Source organism: Mustela lutreola, chromosome 15, assembly GCF_030435805.1.
Source record: "Mustela lutreola isolate mMusLut2 chromosome 15, mMusLut2.pri, whole genome shotgun sequence".
In the NCBI taxonomy this organism is placed as follows: domain Eukaryota; kingdom Metazoa; phylum Chordata; class Mammalia; order Carnivora; family Mustelidae; genus Mustela; species Mustela lutreola.
Window position 1 is genome coordinate 37,680,858 of NC_081304.1, and position 18,682 is coordinate 37,699,539.

General features: G+C 49.6%; 1 protein-coding gene across 2 annotated transcripts in view; it reads right to left on the reverse strand.

Annotated features, from left to right (window-relative positions):
- Positions 1 to 5,411: 5,411 nt before the first annotated feature.
- UNC45B (unc-45 myosin chaperone B) overlaps positions 5,412 to 18,682 on the reverse strand; it is a 30,715-nt gene continuing 17,444 nt past the window's right edge. Inside the window, exons 11-20 of one of the 2 annotated variants that reach the window (XM_059149529.1) lie at positions 18,571 to 18,665; positions 18,260 to 18,401; positions 17,417 to 17,557; positions 15,012 to 15,139; positions 14,545 to 14,611; positions 13,703 to 13,816; positions 13,212 to 13,327; positions 12,252 to 12,369; positions 9,609 to 9,764; positions 5,412 to 6,827 (exon numbers count right to left, since the gene is read on the reverse strand). In XM_059149529.1, the coding sequence (XP_059005512.1) occupies positions 6,567 to 6,827; positions 9,609 to 9,764; positions 12,252 to 12,369; positions 13,212 to 13,327; positions 13,703 to 13,816; positions 14,545 to 14,611; positions 15,012 to 15,139; positions 17,417 to 17,557; positions 18,260 to 18,401; positions 18,571 to 18,665 (1,338 nt within the window). In that variant the 3' untranslated portion in view covers positions 5,412 to 6,566. The remainder of the gene's footprint in view (positions 6,828 to 9,608; positions 9,765 to 12,251; positions 12,370 to 13,211; positions 13,328 to 13,702; positions 13,817 to 14,544; positions 14,612 to 15,011; positions 15,140 to 17,416; positions 17,558 to 18,259; positions 18,402 to 18,570; positions 18,666 to 18,682) is intronic. The other variant, XM_059149530.1, reaches the window with a different exon arrangement.

The following is an 18,682-nucleotide window of genomic DNA, read 5'->3' on the forward strand; positions in this document are numbered from 1 at the left end:
GGTGGTTTATTAAAGCACCAGAACTGGACCCATGGGCAGGAAGAGTTGCTGCCTGAGGGTTGTGAGGGGTGACAGGTTATGTACCAGGGGGGTGGGGAAGGAAAAGGGAGGTTTCAATAGAACTTTCTCTTGCTAAAGAGGACCTACTAAGATACCAGAGAACTTGAGGCCCTGTCATTGTCAATGTCACTTTTCCCTTTAGCAAGGTATTAACATTAAGATAGTTGGGAGATTCCTAAGAATGTCCCACCCAAGAGTGGGGGCAGGGGTAGGTAGCAGGGTGTCAACTTTTGCTTTGTCCTCAGCCACCCTTCTGTTCCCTCATCAGTACTATTTTTACAACTTTCCTCTGTCTAAATCAGTTCAAAATCAAAAAGTTCCTGACATTCAGTGTCCTACATTTTCCAGTTTGTTTTATTTTCTTCCAGTGGTAAACCTACACTGTCAATGTGGGTTTTAATCACCCACAAGCTGATAGCATTTTGATGTATGCTCTCTGGTCTTTTTTTCTTTAAAAATTTTTTTTTAATTTTTTTTTTTTTTTTTTTTTTTGCATGTCAGCAATCGAATAATAGCAGATTTTTAAACATTTCTTTTTGCTGCTCATCGAAGAAGCAACTCTAGGAACCCACCACAAAGATGTCTCTGCTCTCTTTTTTGAAAATTATCCAAAAGGGAGAATGAGAAAAGAAATGCCAGTAGGTATACCGGCAGACCTCAGCGTTGCTGAGGAAGGGCTGAGGGCTGTCAAGTGCGGGAGACGTGAGGATTCCAGGACAGAGAATGAGCAATAGTGGATTTGGGCACAACCATCAAATGGGGAGTTCTCTGTGTTGAGCGGCTTACAGACCTTGAGGCGGGAACTCCCATCACCAGCTGTTTGAACAACCAGATGGGTGGCAGAGGTGAGTTTCGGGAATCTCCCTATCACTGGGTCGGCAGCAAAGGTCGCCAAAAGAGACACCTTTTACTAGTGATCTTTACAATCACTCTCCAGGGATGAAAAGTATCTGTGGAAGAAAAATGCTCTGCTGCTGTCAGCCTCAGGAAAGAAGAAAGTTGGGATGCCTGGGGGCTCAGTTGGTTAAGGGTCCACCTTCAGCTCAGGTCATGATCCTGGGGTCCTGGCATCCTGTCCCGCATTGGGCCCTTTGCTCAGTGGGGAACGTGGTTCTCCCTCGACTTGCTGCTCCCCCTGCTTGTGTTCTCTCTCTCTCTCCGGCAAATAAATAAATAAAATCTTTATTTAAAAAAAAAGAAAGAAAAGAAAAAAGGAAAACTATACCAATCCTTGTAACAGTTATAAAACCCTGTGCTGTGTTTTCTGTGAATCAGGGAAACTTTGGTGCCCCGAAGGCATTCCTCTGGACCTGGTTTCACAATACACTCCTGCAAGCAGTTCAATCCAGTTTACAAGGGGATTGTATTCTGGGGAAAAGCAGAAAGAAAACAAACAAAAAAAAAAAACCCTGAATATGTGTAAAGGGAGAGCCTGGGGGTCACAGCTGGGGAGTGGCCCTGGAGGGTTCCCAGTCTGAACGGTGCAAAGGGCTCAGGGGAAGTATGTCCTGAAGATAGGAAATTTGACTTAATGTTAATGGATGGCATACTGTAATATATTGACCCCTAATGTGATTAACAACAAAAACAAAACATTTCCTCATTTGAGGCAGAGGCTTTCGAGCTAAGTTTGTGTCACATATGCAGAAGACTAGACAAAAAGTAAGATGATTGTAAATTCTGAGCAAAGCAGAAAATTGTACAAGTAGTAAAATGCACTTGTAGCATATCACCTAGCCCAGCTATGACTAGAGAGTCATAACGAGGCAAATGCTGAATATTTTTCTAACCCCAAATGGTGATACTGGCAGGATGTGGGGACAGAAAGCTAGGGAGGGAGTGTACTTGAACTTCATCTCTCAGAGACAAATAGATGATCATCTGTACAAAACTGAAAACTGCACTGTTCGGAAACAGAGGAATATACCAAAAGAAATATCGAAGTGTTCACCTTTGAAGAGCAGGAAAAGGAAAAGGCAGGAAACTGTTGATTTTATACTAAAGCCTTGCAGAGCTATTTGACCAACCAGCCATGTACGTGCATATGCAACTCTGATTTTTTTAAAATTTATAAACATTCTTATTATAATATAATTATCTGGAAAGAAGTAGGCAATGTGTTGTTTATCATGGAGAATTGTTTTCCATATAAACTGTGTCCGTCCATAATCTGTGTTTTAACATCCCATATTCTTGGGATGATAAAAGGCCACACACTTGACAATCAAAACGCCCTTCTGCATATTCTAAGTTTTGAGGTTTGGGGATCTGGTATTTGTTTTCTTCCAGAGCAACTAGTGAAATTGCATGCTTGTCCCTGAGAAGTACCGACTCCCTAACGTAAATAGATAACATCGCTTTACAGCTGCAAACAGGCAGGTATGGCTCAGCTTGGCAAAGCTGTCTTTCCAAACGCTATTTCTAGCAAAAGAGAATTGTATAAACACCCAGACCTCAGAGACTGTTGCCGTGTCCCAAGAAAGTAAATCCCGAACTGCGATAAAGTCTGCTGTCCGGATACGTTGTTTAACTAAATGATGCACAGCTCTGACAACATTTATACTGACGCCTGCTTTCCTGGATGGGCTATCCACTTGCAAAGTTGCTTTTTCAAGCCAGAAGAAGGAAAGGGAGCTCTTCTCTGTCTCCCATATGCAGGGAGATAATAAAACTTCTGCTTCTCCTTAGTTCCTGAAGAGTTGGGGAGTTTGTGTTTCATTTAAATTAACATTTCTAACCGTGGAACTGCTGTCAAGCTAGGGTGCTGACCTTCCCTACTGGTGTGGGCACCAGGCACTCTCAACCCCCACCCCAAGCAACAGGTGGAATCAATTCTCCTGGTGCCAACCAGGCCACGCTCTGACCACCCCCCCACCCCCACCCCGCGAACCGCAGGTGGCACCAGCTTGGAAGGCAGTGCCTTTCTTCCTTCCCATGACCTCTATTATCTTTTTTTTTTTTTAATGTTAAGAGTTTATTTACAACACTTCTTTGTTGTACAGAAATATGTAAGCTCAGTGTAACCAGTAGCCGTGGATAATTACGACTCATTCATCAACTACTGTTATCCCCACTCGAGCAAGAAGCTTCCAGGAAAGCCTGAGGAGACTTTCATTTTTTTTTTAAGATTTTATTTATTTATTTGACAGAGAGAGAGATCACAAGCAGGCAGAGAGTCGGGCAGAGAAAAGGGGGAAGCACGTTCCCTGCTGAGCAGAGAGCCTGATGTGGGGCTCCATCCCAGAACCCTGAGATCATGACCTGAGCCAAAGGCAGCGGCTTAAACCACTGAGCCACCCAGGCGCTCCCCAATTTTTTTTAAATTTTATTTATTTATTTGACAGAGAGAAAGATGACAAGTAGGCAGAGAGGCAGGCAGAGATTGGGGGAAGCAGGCTTCCTGCTGAGCAGAGAGCCAGATGATGCGGGGCTTGATCCCAGGGCCCTGAGACCATGACTGGAGCCGAAGGCAGAGGCTTTAACCCATTGAGCCACCCGGGCGCCCTGACACTTTCAATTTGTCGGTGTAAAATCCCTACACTTTGGTAGAAAGCAAAAAGTCACAGAAGCTATGCTTTTTGGCTGCGTGCATAGGTCTCCTGGGGTCTGTACCATAGGCATGTGTTTTTGTTTCTGGTTGTTTTTTTTTTTTTTAACAGCTACCAACTTCATATGAGCTGCCCAATCAATCCCAAAGGAGGTCCTAGAACTTTCTCTTCCCAGACCCTGGGGGATACCCTCAGCCTAGTTTTCAGTAACCCCAGCCTCAGACGCTGATCTAGAGGGTTCCTTTCTAGCTCCCCCCACCCCCATGAATAGAAGAGATGGGAGAGGAAATCTTTCTTCAGGCAGGTCTCAGTCTGTGGGACTGTACCCACATGAGTCTGGTTGGTGTTTGGGTTGGGATATGCAGGCTCTAGGGGTTAACCCTCCACCTACCCACCACTCCCCGTGCCATTATTCCAAGGCAGTGATTCAAAGGCAATCATCTGAAACACAGCACTTTCTAATATAATCTCAGGGATGTGTTTGGATGCTGCACCCAGCCCTACCTCACTAGGCTCCCAGAAACTTGACTTATATTGTGGCTCTTTCCTCCGAAATCTGTCAACATTTTATGAAAGGTCCTATGAACTATGAGGAAATCTCTTGCCTTGGTATTTCGATGGATCAAGTTTTGGACTTCAATACTGATAGGTAAACCGTCCGCTGACCTAGGAGCCCCAAAGGACAGTGCCAGAATGGCTGCTGGCAGAACCACATAGACAAGGGTGGTGACAGAGGTGTCCTCCTCATTGTGGCTGGGTATTTTACTGTATTGGAGCGTTTTCCTTCTTTCCTTTCCTTTACAGGTTATAGGGTCTATAGGTCCTTCTTTCCTTTTCTTTATAGGCTATGCGGCCTTACCAAAGATTACGGTGTAAGCTCTCTGTGGGTGAGTAGCACACCAGATACACCGCAACGCCTCTCCTGCGCCTCCCCCTGCTCTCAGAACCTGGGGGAGGAGGGATATCCAGGAACTCTGGAGACTTGCGCCTGACTGGGGTCTCTGGACCGGTCCCTGCAAAGGGCCCTTCACTGACAGGCCAGGCTGCCACTGCCTCTCCTCTAGCATCCTGAAGCCCCTCCTCCGTTCTGTTGTGCTTTGTGCTTCCCAGGGCTTGCGAGGGGTGGCATCTGGCTTCACTCCCTCTCCACCCAGCCTATCCGCCCCGTGGCCCCTGTCACCCCCGCCCTCCACGCTGGTCTTTCTGGGGAGGTCTCTGCAGAGTCTGGAGCCATGAAGCCACCATGCCCCGCAGGGAGAGGAGCGCGCAGGGCAGCGCCTGTCGCAAGGTCCAGTCTTGCTAACAGTGATCAGGAGGGAACAGCCTAGACCCCTATGGGGTGGGAGGAAGAGAGGTTTTGAGGCCCTGAGCCAAGTCAGTGTTAGAACCACCCTACCTACTTGCTGCCCCCTGCATAGGCGCCTCCATGAAGGCACCAGCTTGGTCTAGCCTCTTAGTAGCTCTGGGGGAGGCTGCCCAGCGACAGTGGCACCGACGTGGGGGTCACCGATCAACAGCTGCCTGTACCCGATCTGGGCATCCATGCCTGTTAGGACCACAGCGATGGCTAAAGTGGGTGGCCCCCTGGCCTGGGCTCTCCTGCCCTCACCCCAGGGGTGCTTCCAGCAGTTGGGTTTCTGTTTCAACTTGCCCAGATGTGCCCTGCCCCCCACCCAGGGCTGGAAGTGAGAGTGGGTGCCGTGGGGAGGAGGTAGGAAATCAAGCCTCCCACTCTACCCCTTTTGTCTTACGGATTACATTCTTTTTCTTTCTTTCTTTCTTTTTTTTTTTTTTTTTTTGAAGATTTTATTTATTTATTTGTCAGAGGGAGAGAGAGAGAAAGGAAGCGTACAAGCAGGGGGAGCAGCATGCAAAGGGAGAAGCAGGCTCCCCACTGAGCAGGGAGCAGGATGTGGGACTGGATCCCAAGGCCCTGGGATCAGGACCTGAGCTGAAGGCAGCCGCTTATCCAACTAAGCCACCCAGGTGTCCCTTATCCCTTAAATTCTTAAAGCAGGTGTGTCAAAGGCAGAGTTTCCTAGCCCCTCCAGGGAGCTGGAATTCGTTGATAGATGGTGAAAGGCGCTGGTGCTGGGGTTCAGGGAAAACAAAAATGAGCAAGTATTTCCTGGACACTCATGTGGTATGAGACTCGGTGCCAGGCACCCTGCCCGGACCCCAACAGGCCCAGGAAGGCAAAGGCGGAAAGGGCTCAGGAGCAGGCTGCAAGCAGAGCTGACTGACTGCACCTCCTGCAGATTACACACATTGTGGGAGCTCCGGGGGTGTAGGCCAACCCCGGCTCCGACTGCTGCTCTCACCGGCACCCTCCTGCCAACCTGCCTTGCAACCTAAGTGTACAGAATTCATTTCACCACTGCCCGCTCTCCTGCCCAGAAACCTTGTTTCCTAAACACGCCGAGGCCAGATGCCTGCCCATTCCCTGGAGGAAATCACAATTTCATTAATGCCAACGTATCCATTTTCTATGGACATTGGGGTTACTTCCATTTAGGGAACGACCACGTAGGTGTTTTCTCTCTACAAAAAACAGCACAGATGTGGTAGCACTAACCTTTCTATTCACACACCTGTTAGGTCCTACCTTACCACACAACCCATTTCCCAAAATATAAAGAATTCAGCCCATTATCCTGGCCTTTGGAATGGGTACAGAAAGAATTATCCAACTTGTCTTCCGAATCATAGATGAAAATTATTCTAGGACTTTCTGCAAACTGATAGTTGTAAGGAGACAGCAAGAGAGCCAATGAAACATCCAAAATTTTCTACAGCAAAGGGGAAGGTCGACAACTCAGGGAACACTCAAGTCTTGGTTTTTATATGGAGACTTCATGGTCACTGCTAAGATCCCCAGCTGAAATGATACCCCTTGAGTTCCCGGCTTAGGACTCTTGAAAATACAGGACCAGCCCCAGCAGTCCTGTGGGCCCCTGTCTAAGACACTGGTTTAATGAAGCCATAATCCATGCATTTGATGAGGCATTCCCGGGCTGTCTGCACCACTGCCGCCTTCTTCTCATCTGGCTCTTGTTTGCCGACAACAGTCAGGATCTCCAACAGCTCACTCTCCACCAGCTTCTTGGCCAGCTCAGCGTCGGCGGCCAGCAGGTTGTAGGCAATGACCAGTCCCCGGTGCTGGACTGACAGCTGGTCATGCAGGCAAAGCCGCTGCAGGATCTCCAACCACTGCGTTGTCTGGAGGGAAGACGTAGATAAAGAAGGATTAGAGAAATCAGGGGAGGGATTGTGGTTGGACATTTGGGACAAGAGAAACAGAAGGCAAGCACATATTTGGTTATGTGTATGGGACTCAGCATCCGCCTACCTGAGCCCACTGGGACTGGCTCGCAGATGCCCTCCTCCTTACCAGAGCCAGGGCAGGAATCCAAAAACTAGAAGGAACTTGACATAATCCAATCCCTTTCATTTTATAAGTGGAGGAACTGAGGTCTAGGAAGGGGAAGTAACTCAGCTATGATCACACATATGAAAATAGTAGAGAATAAACACCCAAATGTCCATTTATTTTTTAAGCATCAGAGAAGCAAAGGGACAGGCCCACTGCACGCCTGATTGGAATGGAGATAAAGTGTGTTCAGAATGGAGGATTCTAACACGGGCACAGGGCCAATGCCTGCTTCTGCCAACCTAAGTGCCCTTAGAGATATGAGCTCCAGGCATGCCTGGGGCTTGCACTCTACTCGTCCTGACTTCCAGTGGAATTTACACTGGAGTCTGGAGTATAGCCTCTCCTCCATCCCTCCTCCCCATTCCCAGTTGTGAAGGAGCCCAACTACAGTGCATGGGTAACACAGGACTCTAGACCATCTGATCACCCCAAGAGACAGAGTTGGAGCTAAGAACAGAACCAGGAGGCTTGACTCTTGCCACATTCAACAGACATGAGCAGCAGAGTAGCATCATTATTGGTCTGGGTTTTGGAGTCAGAGAGACCAGGGTTCAGGTCCCAGATTAGTCACTTACCAAATATAATTTTAGATCAGTTTTTTTACCTCTCCTTGTCTCAGGAGCCCCTCCGTCATGTGGTATACCTACTTATTCACATTGTGGTGGTTTAGTGATATAGTGCATGGACAGAGCTTAGCACAGGGGCTGGAGCATAGTAAAAGCTCAACAGAGAAGTGGACAGAGAGGATGATTTTAGCCACTAATCCAAGGATTTCCCCTTTGCTTCCTCATACCTGTTACCTCACCCTCCATGTGTCAACAGGGACAGCTTCCTACATGCACCACTTGCAGACGGGGAGGCAGGCACAGAGGGGAAGGTTTCATGCTGACGGGTAATATAACGGGGCCCATGCCATTGCTCCCAGGCACAGAAATGTAGCTAAGATTTCGGAGCCCCTCAGGAAGAAGGAAGACGTGTCCAGGAGAGGGTCGCAATCTTGAAGGACACCAGTCCCTTCCCAACTACCTGGTGGAGTGGCCTTGAGCTAGTTTCGTTTCTGCACTGTTTTCCTCTCTGGTCAGTAGGGATAATAATAACCTCACCCACCACCCAGGGCTGTTGGGAGGTTGGAAAAACTTAATAAATGTAAACATTCCGAGCAGCACCTAAAGCCCAGGAAGTGAGCAAGTCAGAGTGCCTCGTGGGAGTCTGTCGGCAGAAGTCGTGTGACCAGTTACTTCCACAGAGGCCACTTTACGGCAGGGGGTTTCAAAGTGTGGTTGCCAGGCCGAAAGCACCCCACCTAACCTACTGAAGTATTTTCGCCAGCCCTCTAGGTGATTCACACACCTTATAATTTTGAGAAACTTGCCTTAGAGGGAAATGCCAAACCCCAGGGACCAACCAGGAAGAGCTACATCTGGCAGAAAGACCTTTCTCTTGTTCTCTTGTGCAGACAACATAAGCACCCGTGCAACTCAGAGAAGGTGTGAGTGCACACACACGCACACACATGAACACACACACACACACACACACACACCCCTTAAACTGACCATTAAAAAGAGCCTGCCAGGGGCAGGGGACCTGTGTGACTCAGTGGGTTAAGCACCCAACTCTGGATTTCAACTCAGGTCATGATCTCAGGGTCATGAGATGGAGCCCCGCCTTGGCCTCCCTGCTCAGTGGTGAGTCTGCTTGAGGTTTTCTCTCTCCCTCTCCCTCCCCACTGCATGCACGCTCTAAAATAAATAAATAAATCTTTTTAAAAAATAAGTAAGAGCCTGCCTTTATTTATTTTTTTTTAAAGATTTTATTTATTCATTTGACAGAGAGAGATCACAAGTAGGCAGAGAGGCAGGCAGAGAGAGAGAGAGGAGGAAGCAGGCTCCCTGCTGAGCAGAGAGCCCGATGCGGGACTCAATCCCAGGACCCTGAGATCATGACCTGAGCCGAAGGCAGCGGCTTAACCCACTGAGCCACCCAGGCGCCCAAGAGCCTGCCTTTAAAGCAGACTTAAGTACATGTGAACGGGGACGCTTATGTTTTTTGCCTTCCGTGGAGCTGATGCTCACAAACTAGGTTCAGTTCAGTGAAATGAAGACATTTTCATTTGGCACTGCCATGTTCACGATGGCACTTATGCCACTTTGCTGAGACAGCCACGGTCCCACCAAAGGATCTGAGCATCACATTCACGTAAGAGGGTCTGCCATGTCTTTGCCAAACCACAAGCTCCCTACGGTACCCCCACCAAGTCCATGGCCCTCTTGGGGAGCTTGGGGGGCCCACAGCAATAGTTAGTGTTAGTGTGTTCCTCCTTGTTATCATTCTGAAGTCCTGAGCCATAAGCACCACCGAAGTCACTGGGTGAAACTACAGTGGGAGGAACCCAAGTTAGCTCATGTGGGGCGTCCCCACGATGGATGTAAGGGATTGCGTAGACCCTCCTTCTAAGCTGGGAGGAACAGATACCCAGGGCCTGGGGAGTGTTAGCACAGAGGCTGGTCTCCCCAGAGAGGATCACGCAAGGCAGTCCCCCTCCTGCTCCCAGAACCTGCTCTCACCACTTGGGTCATCTTGAGGCACAGTTTCTTATGAGTTGCCGTCAGCATGGCCAGTGCCCCCGCGGCTGCGTTCTGCAACTTGTCGTCATCCTCCCCGCAGAGCAGCACTATCAGCTTCAGCCGGTCATTCCCATCAGCCAGGAACCTCTCCTGTACCTATGGGGGGGGGGGGGGTTACATGGCTCAGAGAAAAATGCCCCCACCTGCCAGCCTGGAAAGGGAAAGAAGCATCTGAAGCCATGTTCTCTGACCCAAAATTCTTCAGAGCTTTCTTTTGAGCAGCTCTCCCTGTGCCCTCCTCCAGGAAGTCTCCTCTGACTAGCTAGATAAAGGGGCTATAAACTCCTCCAGGTACAAAGTTAAAGAGAGTCAGGGTTTCTCCATACAGCATCTGCCACCACCCCTGTTTGCGTTCAGCTACCCGCACCAGCGGAAAGGGCAGGCACACACCCATGAATGGGAGATGTTGCTCAAAGAGCGGTGTTTCTCTTCCCTTTGAGGAAGGCTTGTATGTTTCTCCCACAACAGATGGGCCTCCAGGGTCTGCCTTAAAATGGCTTTGCAGTCCCTGAAGGCAGCGGAATTGGGCAAGAGAAGGAAACTGATCGAGAGCTGCTGTGCCATTCAACAAGAGAGCGATTAGCTTCCTATGTACCCTAAACCAGGAGAAGAGGCTCCTAGGGCCCAGTGCCTTGACGTGTCTCAGAGGTCACTGGTCCCCACCACCACCACCACCTGCTCCATGGTAAAATCTGGTTGATCAAATTTAAGGGCATTTTGTTGGGTTGGGTTTCCTAGAAGTGAAGCTCTAAAAAGGTCAAAAGGTCGGTCACAGCTGCCCAGGTTATGACCCTCCCCCTGCATCTCCCTGAAGCTGGAGCAGTGGTCCTCAGAGGCGAGAGGATGGCAGAGATGGTCAGTGCAAGGGCACAGTGGTAACTAGGAAGCAGATACCCCAAAAGGACTACATTCCCCATCTCTCACATGTAGATATGGCCATAAACTAGTTTCGTCATGGAAACTAGTTTATCACACATGGAGTGATAGGTATCACTGCCAGGCCACCATGGTGGAGAACTATAGGGGCCTTTCCTGTGGTCTCTCTCCCTATTCAAATGGAGACCACTCCCATAGTGGCAGACAGGGAGACAGGTCTTGGTTGGGGTGTGGGGCGCAGATAGTTCTTGATGGCCAAAGAAGCCTGGATCCAAGTCATTGCCTAGAAGGAAGCCACTGGGGGCGCCTGGGTGGCTCAGTGGGTTAAAGCCTCTGCCTTCGGCTTGGGTCATGATCCCAGAGTCCTGGGATCGAGCCCCAGAGTCCTGGGATCGAGCCCCAGAGTCCTGGGATCGAGCCTTGCTTTGGGCTCTCTGCTCAGCAGGGGGCCTGCTTCCTCCTCTCTCTCTGTCTGCCTCTCTGCCTACTTGTGATCTCTGTCTGTCAAAACAAATAAATATAATCTCAAAAAAGAAGAAGAAGGAGGAGGAGGAGGAGGACACTGGATCCAAATGAGAGCAGAAGTGATATGAGTGAGAAATGAATTTCTGTCCTGTTGGGAGCACTGCTTATTTAGATGTTCCCAGGGGAAACCTGCTCCCCCTTTCCATTGTTCCTCCCCTACGCTTCCTTTGGATACACTCCCTTCTTCCGCAAGGCTGCCAGCTCCACAGGTCAGTCTCCGGCCAGCTCCCTGATAGATCCTGTCTTTTTATTTTATTTTAATTTTCTTTTATTTTACTTCAACAGGCTTTTGTGGGAAGAGCCAAGACCTTGAGTTAAGAATTGAGAGAAAAGAGAAAAGGTCTCCCACTCAGCCCTACACGAAGGCCCATAAAGGCCACTTAGCCTCATGTTCATGAAGGGCCTTGGATTTGGCCCTGTTGTTACCTCTGAGAGGTTATATCTACAGGCTTGGCAGTTCTGGCAGGACAGAAAGAAGACACTCATTTACCATGTGATTATAATTTCTCCCCATTACTGCACCATAAGGCCATTGGCATTGTTCTGAATTCATTTTATTTTTATAAATCCTATAATTCCTCTGTGAAGAACACAGATATAGTGCATTACAGTTTCCACGGAAACGGCAACAGTTCATTAGATGTTAACATTTAAAATATCTTAAAATTGTTTATATCTGTGTTTGCTTTTCCTCATTTTTTAACACATGTGGAGCTTTGATAAAATGTAAGTGATCTAGCTTCTTTTGGTCTCTAAGAGGCCCTGGTCTTATATCCTTCTCTGCTATGAGAAGATTATTATTCAGACATGAAGAATTTAGGAAAATGATATCTTCCATGTCCCCAGCTCAAGCTAGGGGTCAATCCCCCAGCTGGGAACAATAGTATTTTGTGTGCTTTTCCTTTGTCTCCTTGGTGCATGTATTCCTCTCAGGATCTCTACAGGGAAGGGGGGTGCAAGCCAGGAGAGATACAGGGGTTCCTGGGTTCTCCGGCAAAATGCTACCTTAGTATCACTGTCCCCCAATCTCACGTCAGGCCCTGCCCTGTGGCTTGGCTTGCCCTGCCGAGGTCACTCCCCGCCCCCCTACCGAGCCCACCCCCCTCCTCCCGAGCCCGCCCCCCTCCTCCCGAGCCCGCCCCCCTCCTCCCGAGCCCGCCCCTTTCTCCAAGCCCGCCTCACCTCCTTGTTCACCACCATGTTGCACATGCATTCCGTGGCCGCCTGCCGCAGCTGGTCATGATTCTCAAACATGTAGTTTTCAATGTCTGGCAAGGCCCTCTCCTTAAAGATCTTCTGTCTAGGGTGTGAGAGGTGGGGAACGGAGGCCACTGAGTCCTTAGGACGGAGCATTTGGAGTTTGTGGCCACCCAAGGGCCATTCCGCCCTGTTGGTGGTTCCCTCCTACATCCTCAGCAAGCTCCAAGGAGGGCACCAATGGGCATAAACTAAATGACAGTATAGCATCCTGGCCATAGCCATGGGGTCTGGGATGAACATGTCACCAGGCTGGAGAGTCTTCTGCAGAGAGAAAGTCTTCTTTCTCTCCTACTGGACATGAAGCCAACAAGATGTGAGGTCTAGAATGACCCCTGTGATCATGACAGAAGGGAAGAGCCCATTTGAGAATTAAAACGACACAAGCCAGAGAAGTGGACAGAAGTAGGAAAGTGGGAAGTAGGAGGAACCGTAGAGAAGAAAGAAAGTAGGGAAGTGGGAAAGCTTTGTAACGCCTGCATCAAGCCGCACCTGCATCTGGTCACCCCAGACTTTTATTTACATAAGTCACTAAATTCCCTTATGCTCAAACCAGCTGCAGTTGAGTTTTCTGCCCCTTGCAACTAAAAGAATCACAACCCAATTCTCTCCCCCATCCCCTTGTTCCCAAGAAGGAATTCCCACCATCCACCTGGGTATTTTTTTTTTTTTTTTTTTACTACTTTAGTCAGAAAGAACTGTCTTGATAATCTCCTTCGTCTTCACACATTCACTATGTACAAACTCAAATCCTTCCCACTTCAGGTTTCTACCCACTGCCTTTGATCCTGTCCTCAGAGGAAGCATACTCTCTCTATGTGAAACTTCCTCCAAATCCTTTCTGGGGCGACTCCACCCCCAACCCTCCCTCCCCACCCCACTCACCGGAGTTTGTCACTCCGCCCAGACAGATTGGTGAGGCCCAGGAGAGCCTCGTAGTTCTGGAGCCCATCCCTCTGTGTGTCCAGGAGACTCACGAGGGGCCGGACCACTTCATACACCTGCGTGGAAGGGTCAAGGAGTGGGTCAGGCGGAAAGCATGTACCCGCAGACCCTACCATTTACAGGTGCCCTGCTTTAGAATTCCCAAAGTGCTTTCCCACCCAGGGTCCGATGCAATTTCCACGATGATCCTGAGAGTCAGGATTATTTCCCTTACTTTGCAGACGAGATAACCCTGGTGTCTAAGAGGACAGTCCCGTTAAGTCAGAGGCAGAGCCAAGCCTGGAGCAGGCACCTCCAACTTACTGCCCTCTCTGGGATGGCACCATGCTCCCTCCCAGGCCGGGGGTAGGGTGACAAGGGGAAAGGCCCCTAGGAACACAGGAGACTCTTCCCATTGCCCCATCCCACCCACCCCAGCACCTGGCACCCACCCGTTCCCCCGGGAAGGCGATGTCAGGATTAGAGACGGCGGCGATCTTGGCCAGAGCATGGGCTGCCTTCACCTTGCCCACATCTGTGCCCTCCAAGGCCAAGGGGATCAGCGCCTGCAAAAGAAGGCATGGTCACTTCTCTGTCACAGACATCCAGAGACCTCGCCTTCCATCCTCCCTCTCCAGCCGCTGTCTGTCTCTATAATGCAAGCAAGCCTGGAGCATCACGGAGAACAATTAAATACAGACCCACGGACTCACGCCCCTGCTTCCTGGCACGCTTCCTTGTCTCCACTTACACTTGCCACCACCCATCCACACTGCTGGTTTGGGGGGAAATAAATGGAGCAACACGCTGACTTTTTCCTCCCTGACTGCAGTCAAACTTAACTGAGCAGCTACTATGAGCCAAAACTTTAAGTGTATTTTCTGTAACCCTTGTGACATTCTGCAAAGCGATTGTGCAATTCCCTCCCCCCCATTTTACAGATAAAACTAGCTTGGGGAGATTGAGTAATCTGCCCAAAGTTATGCAGCTGAAAAGGGGACAAGCAAGGACTCAAAGCCCAATCTTCTGCAGCAAAGTCCACGGTCCATGCACCTGTACCATGCCTCCTTCCAACAGCAAGGAGGAAAAATGGGATTCCACACCCTAAAATCGGGCAGAAGTCAGTTTGGGGCCATGAGCACAGACAGGACAGATACCTAAATAGGTATTCCAGGAGGTTGGGTTGGGGCATGGGGTAAATTATTCTTGGGTCAGGCAGAGCCTGTGCACACGCACATGTGCTCCTCCCCAGTGGATCACCTTCTAGGATGGCAAACCTTATCCCACCAATTACCTTGCCACCGCCTTGAGCCACAATGGTTCCTCGGTCTTTGGGGTTATCGCAGAGGGCCAGGAATACCCTGTAGAGCGAGGATGAAGGACACATAATGTGCACCCTTCCCAGGCATTGGTGGGCCAGCCAGTCAGACCTGGTGAAGCTCTGGAAAGTGCTGCACCTGCCCCAGCATTAGCCACCTTGGCCAGACACTGCCATGGATACAAGGAGCTGGGGAGAAAGTGAAGCCAGGTGAGAGGAAGCAGGTAACCAGGAGGGACAGTGACCTCTTTCCACCCAGTGCAAATGCCTACCTGTGATACCTGTCCCACCATGTCGCTTTTCAATGTTGATCCCCTTCTGTCTCCTTTCCAGGCCCGCCAATGGCTCGTTCACTCATTTACCACCGCCGCCACTTCTATTCCCCCCCAAGCCTCCTGCCCCCAGGCCCCTCAGACCCCAGCCCTGGCCCGCTGCAACCCCACCTGGCCAGCAGCTCTTTGGTCTGGTCGGTGAGGATGGCACTGTCTGCTTTCACCATGCAGGCCAGCGCGGAAGTGACCCCAGCCTTCAGAAGCCGCTTCACACGAATATCTATGAAGTCCTTCTTGTCCTGGGGAGAAGGAAGGGTGGCAATGGGGAAGGAGCCTGGGCACCAGGCCAATCTGCATGGCAACTAAAGATGGTGTGTTTCTGACTGCTAGTGGCAGGCGGAATAATGGCCCCCCAAAATGTCCACGTCCTAATCTGCAGAACCTGTGACTCGCACCTTACATGGCAAAAAAAGGAAATTTGCAGCTAGGATTAAATCAGGGATCATGAGACAAGGAGATAATCCTGGATTATCTGATAACCCCGAGCTTCTCAATGAGAGGGAGGCAGGAGGGTCAGAGTTAAATAGAAGAAGATGTGACAATAGAAGCAAGAGTTTGGAGTGATTTAAGGTCACTAGTCAGGAAGAGGACTTCTCGAAGCTGAAAGAGACAAGGAAACAGATTATCTTCTTGGAGCCTCCAGAAGGAACCAGCCCTAGTGACCCCCTTGACCTTGGCCCAATGGGACTGATTTTAGACTTCTAACTTGGAAATAGGTCACCCATGGAAGTTTTTTAAAACTGGAAGAAGACAAATTTGTGTTGTTTTAGGCCATTATGTTTGTGGCAATTTGTTACCGCAGTAATTCTAAACTCATATACTCTTCCAGATTCCCTTTGCCAAAACAAGAGCCAAGGGGGGTGTCCGGCACGTTCTCCTCTTCCTTGCTCCCTTCCCCCACTCCCAGTACAGAGCCTGAGCAGCTGGTGTGGCAGGAAAATCAGCCCAATATAACATAATTTTTAAAAAAATCTGTTTCAAAGTTAAAAAAAAAAAAAATAGGAAGAAAGAAAAAAAAAAAAAATCATCCCAAAGATTCTTCATTCACAGAAAAGTGAAATCAAAGAGATCATCCAAAACGCTAGATGACTCATCGATGACTTTTTTTATTCGGGGGGGCTGGGAGACTTAGGCAGGAGGAGGAGGGTATAGGGAGCAGATAAAGTTGACAAAACAGTGGATTGGATTGTGCTGGAAATCTGAAGTCAGCCCCAGAGTTGAACAGTCTCTACAGATAATTCTGGAAGTGACTGGGAAGAGCCTGGCAGTTGTGGGCAATCTCTAGAAGCCACGTTTGAAATTTACAGCAGCAGAAAATGCTATATGCTCTTGCCTGCATGAGCCACTATGCAGCTTTAAAAACTGATTCCGAGGGGCGCCTGGGTGGTTCAGTGGGCCTTCAGCTCAGGTCATGATCCCAGGGTCCTGGGACGAAGCCCATCAGGCTCTCTGTTCAGCAGGGAGCCTGCTTCTCTCTCTCTCTCTCTCTCGCTCTTTGCCTGCCTCTCTGCCTCCTCGTGATCTCTGTCTGTCAAATAAATAAATGAAATCTTTAAAAAAACAAAACAAAACTGATTCCGAGAATGACACAGCAGGTAACAGGGAATAAGAAAGGCATTTGTCGTGATAAGCACCTTGTGTTATACAGAAGTGTTCAATCAGTAAATTCTAATCCTGAAACTAGTATTACACTGTCAACTAACTGGGATTTAAATAAAAACTTTTTAAAAAAAGAATGGCATAGCAATATAGAAAACACCTCAACTATTTTCCCAAAACTGGACACAAAATGATAACAACATTCTGATTACAACTATGAAAAGAAGAAAGATGCGCAGAGAAAAACAGTCTCTGATAGGCAATATAATACACCAAAATGCTGATAGTGGTCAGGGGGAGGTAATGTCACGGTGCATGGTCATGTTCTTTCCTCTGCTGTCTACCTTTTTGTTTGTTTTGCGATGTGATTTATATTACTCTGACCATTAGAAAAAAATCTTCATCTTTTACTGGCTGGAAATACGATGCATATACATTCGTATTTAAACCACATACAAAACACACCCCCGAGGGCAGGGAATCTCTGGGGAGGGCTCCGAGGGGATCTGTGACATCTGGGCTACTGCTGATTGGCTGGCATCTCTCTCCCCTCATTATTCCTACTTAGCACCCACATCCCCAAATCCAGAAATGAAATTTCTGTAAGTGTTAGACACATGAAACACAGTCTGATATCCACGAAACCAACCACATAAACTACAAAACGTCCATCATGGCTCCAGTGATTTTCAGATGATAAATAGTCTCACCCCCCACCCCACAAAAAACATTAGACCTAAATGGGCGGGGAATGAGTGCCACTTAGTGGGGGAAATTTAGCCACGATCCTCTTCAGTCTCTCTGTGTCCTATGCCAAGTCCTTGCAAATACACACAGCACCCAGGCGTACCGGTCTTTCCATGCACCTCTCTGGCAGTCTGGTGGCACAGACCCCTCCAGCATCATCCCTAACCCACCTTAGGGTGCTCCTCGGGCACGTGCTGCTTGGAGAACTTGGCAAGCTGCACCAGCTCGGGGATGACCTCCTTGACATCGTAGCTGTTGGTGCAGTTCACCAGGGTGGTTGCCACGGAGTACAGGACGGTCTTGTCAGAGGTCTAGAGTCACGGGGTAGGGGGACAAGGAGGAGTAAGGCGGAAAGGAAACTTGAGAACAAGTCTCTGCTTCCAAGACAGCTCGCTGGCCTGGCCGGTGCCACCCAGCTTGGAGAAGAGCGAGTGGCAGAAGAGGGAGGAGGAACGGGCTCTACCTGGGCAGGGTGGGCAGAACCTGCTACAGGACCCCTGAGAGCATGGGTGGGGGCCCCCTGAGTGCACAGCTTACTCTGTGCCTCTTTCAAAAGCCCACTCTGTCAGTCACGCTTTGCCATGGAGGCCAGGTAGGAGCCGGACACCTCTGGTCTGACCCCGGTGGAAAATCCCTCCCTCCCCTCCTCCCTTTGGGGGTGGAAAAGAGCCAGGGCATTAGTCCAGCAGAGGAGGGAAGGAGTCTGGGAAGCCCTGGGAAGGAAGGAGTAGCCCAGAAGGGCTAGGCACTGCCTCTCAGTCCAAGACCTCACTTCCTGAGGGTCCCAGGAAAAAATACCATCCTCTTGTTCATCTTCCTGCTTCCTGGAAGCCATGAAGAGTCATGAGCCCATTTTATGGTCAGGTAAAATGAGGGCCAGACAGGGGAAATAACCAGGAGGGCCAGAACCGGGATGAAGACACAGGAATCTCATTTCCCAGGTTCAGCGGAGGGCCCGGTAAGCCTGAACCCAGGAGACCTTTCCTGAGGCGGGAGGTGAGGGCCATGCTTGCCTTGGCCAGCTCAAACATGGCCTGCAGGGCAGGGATATCCTGGACAAAGTCGTCTTTGACGTCGGCATCCAGCGTGAGGTAGGCCAAACCCTCCACGGCCCATCGCCGGGTCCGGGTGTCTATGGACGCATTGCACAGCCACCTGGAAATTGGGGGGAAGAGTGCTGGGCATGGTGCCGGGGCTCAGGTCAAGAGAGTAAAGCCATGTCAGGGTAATGGGGAGCTGGGGGGAGGGGGTTTCACAATGTGGCCTCCCCTAGAGCACATCCCCCAGAGTTGGTGGCAGGCCTGGGGAAGTAGTACTCCCTTACTTGCGACACTGTTTGGCCAGCTTCTCCGTGGACCCTTCCGCAAACTGCCTGAGGGCGTAGTCCGTGCCTCCTGCAGAGCCGAGTTTACAGAGTCCCTGGTGTGGGGGTGGGG